Below are 2,081 nucleotides of genomic sequence, written 5' to 3' on the forward strand. Positions count from 1 at the left end.
GACTTAGAAAATGGACTACCAGAAAAAAAAATTCTCACTTGCCCCTCAGGGCTTCCGTACTTTTGAGTTCAGCTGTTTAAGCAAATATTAGCCTGGGCTATTCATTTAACGCTATTTTAATTTTAAAAAAACTGAAAAAAAAATGTCAGAAAAAAATGCAACTGTACAGAGAAAATAAACAAAATTCCCCTGTGAAATGAAGTGAGACGAATGTGCGACCCTAAGTGAAAGCGGAACGGAAGGTCGTCTCACTGTCACTGCCCCGGAACTTAAGAGTGTGACAATAAGCGGAAGTAAACAAAGCGAGCGCTAGCAGCGTTAGCTCAGTACATGTATCGACCTTTTCACCTCCAAGAGGGTGTTTTTAGACGTATTATAGGGAAGAATTTGTTAAATTTGGACGTAATAAAACATGTCTTCAGTTCAGTATTTGAGAGAGTTTGTGAACGAGCGACTGACGGTTGCTGTTGAAGAAATATTCGGAGTTTTGGAAAAAACTATCGTCGATTATGAAGAAGAGATCGACCGTCAGCGCAGACTGCTGGATGTTTGGAAACGTGAAATAAAGATTCACAACATAGGTGAGTAACACGTCTATTTTAATAAAACACATATCAGCACGGTTGTCAAAGTATAACGTCACTTGTACTATTTAAGGGAATTGGATTCGTTCATCTAAAAATAAGGAATTGATTAGTATCAAACTGTCTTAAATCAGTTTGTCACAAGTATTTAAAAATGTTTCGGACATGAAAAGTAGTCCAGTTGAAACATGGGAAGTCTGGGATTTTAAAATACAAAAACGTTTTAAGTATTTACCTTAAAGATAACACAACATATAATACAAAGGTGATGTTCACAATAAATTCACATACTTCTAAGTTTTTTTGGTATTTTTATGTTCATTTTCAACATTACTAAGAACCCATTCAGTGGCAATACCACTTCCTAAACATATTCATGATTCGACAATTATTTTCCACCTTACTGTTCAGAGTCTGAGGAATAGAGCACAAAAGTATATACAAGTCTGACAAATCACTTATAAAGATAATAAGTATAAACTAAGGTTAAAAACCATAACAAAACGGAAAGAGAAATGACAATTATAAACAAAGAAAAACTACGCAGAGGCAAAAGCAAAAAAAACCCAAAACATCACAGTAGCATTATGTTGCATCTTAAAAAAATCAAAAATAACTGTGGAACCAACAAAAATAGTTTTAGTTTTAAATAACAGTAAGTAGTTTTAAATAACAATAAACATTTCTGCAAAAATTATTTTTTGTCTGTTTTGATATTTTGGTTAATGTAAAATTACTCTTAAATTTCATTCAGAACAGCAATCTTAAAAAAGTCTTAGATCTATTATACCTTAAACGGTAGAAACCCTGTTGTATTTGGTTCACATTTTCTTCTTCACCATCATAATTTTAACTTTTTCCTTTTGATCTCTGTCCTCCAGAGCTCCCACAGCAGCCTGTCTGTCAGGAGGAGGAGGTTCTCACTGACCAGCAGCTCTGTATTCAGGAGAGGAGCTGCAGTCCGGACAAAGAGGAGCCAGAGCCTCCACAGATTAAAGAGGAGCAGGAGGAGCTCAGCACCAGTCAGGAGGGAGAGCAGTTTGAACTGAAACAGGAGACTGATGCCTTCATGTTGATTCCTCCTTATGAGGAAAGTGACGACAGTGAAGATGAGACTCTGAACATTTTTGTTAAGAGTTCTGTGGCACCAGAACCAAACAGAGACCACCAGCTCCTCTCTCACACCTCTGATGAAGCTGAGAGCCAAAATCAGACAGGAGACAAACACGGAGACTCTGGATCAACTAGAAATGTGAAGTCAAGACAGCAGAATCAACGCCACAAAAGTAAAAGTCGCACTGACAATTTACCTTACCCTGCTATGTCAGTGATTCACCTCAATACTAAACATAAAAAGTCTTTCATATGTGACACATGTGGAAAAGCTTTTAAGGGTAAAACAGATTTGGAGAGGCACGTGAGAATACACACAGGCGAAAAGCCATATACTTGCAAAACCTGTGGAAAAGATTACGGACGTAACAGTTACTTGATAGT

The 2,081-nt window shown here is 36.8% G+C and overlaps 1 protein-coding gene across 1 annotated transcript; it reads left to right on the forward strand.

Moving 5' to 3' along the window:
* Nucleotides 1-327: 327 nt before the first annotated feature.
* LOC121966556 (zinc finger protein 426-like) lies at nucleotides 328-2,068 on the forward strand (the record flags this gene model as incomplete). The annotated part of the gene is made up of 2 exons (XM_042516634.1): nucleotides 328-581; nucleotides 1,466-2,068. Coding segments are annotated over exons 1-2 (772 nt in total), but the record flags the coding sequence as incomplete, so codon positions are not given.
* Between the last annotated feature and the right edge of the window lie 13 nt (nucleotides 2,069-2,081).

Source organism: Plectropomus leopardus, unplaced genomic scaffold (genome assembly GCF_008729295.1).
Source record: "Plectropomus leopardus isolate mb unplaced genomic scaffold, YSFRI_Pleo_2.0 unplaced_scaffold25025, whole genome shotgun sequence".
Classification (NCBI taxonomy): Eukaryota; Metazoa; Chordata; class Actinopteri; order Perciformes; family Serranidae; genus Plectropomus; species Plectropomus leopardus.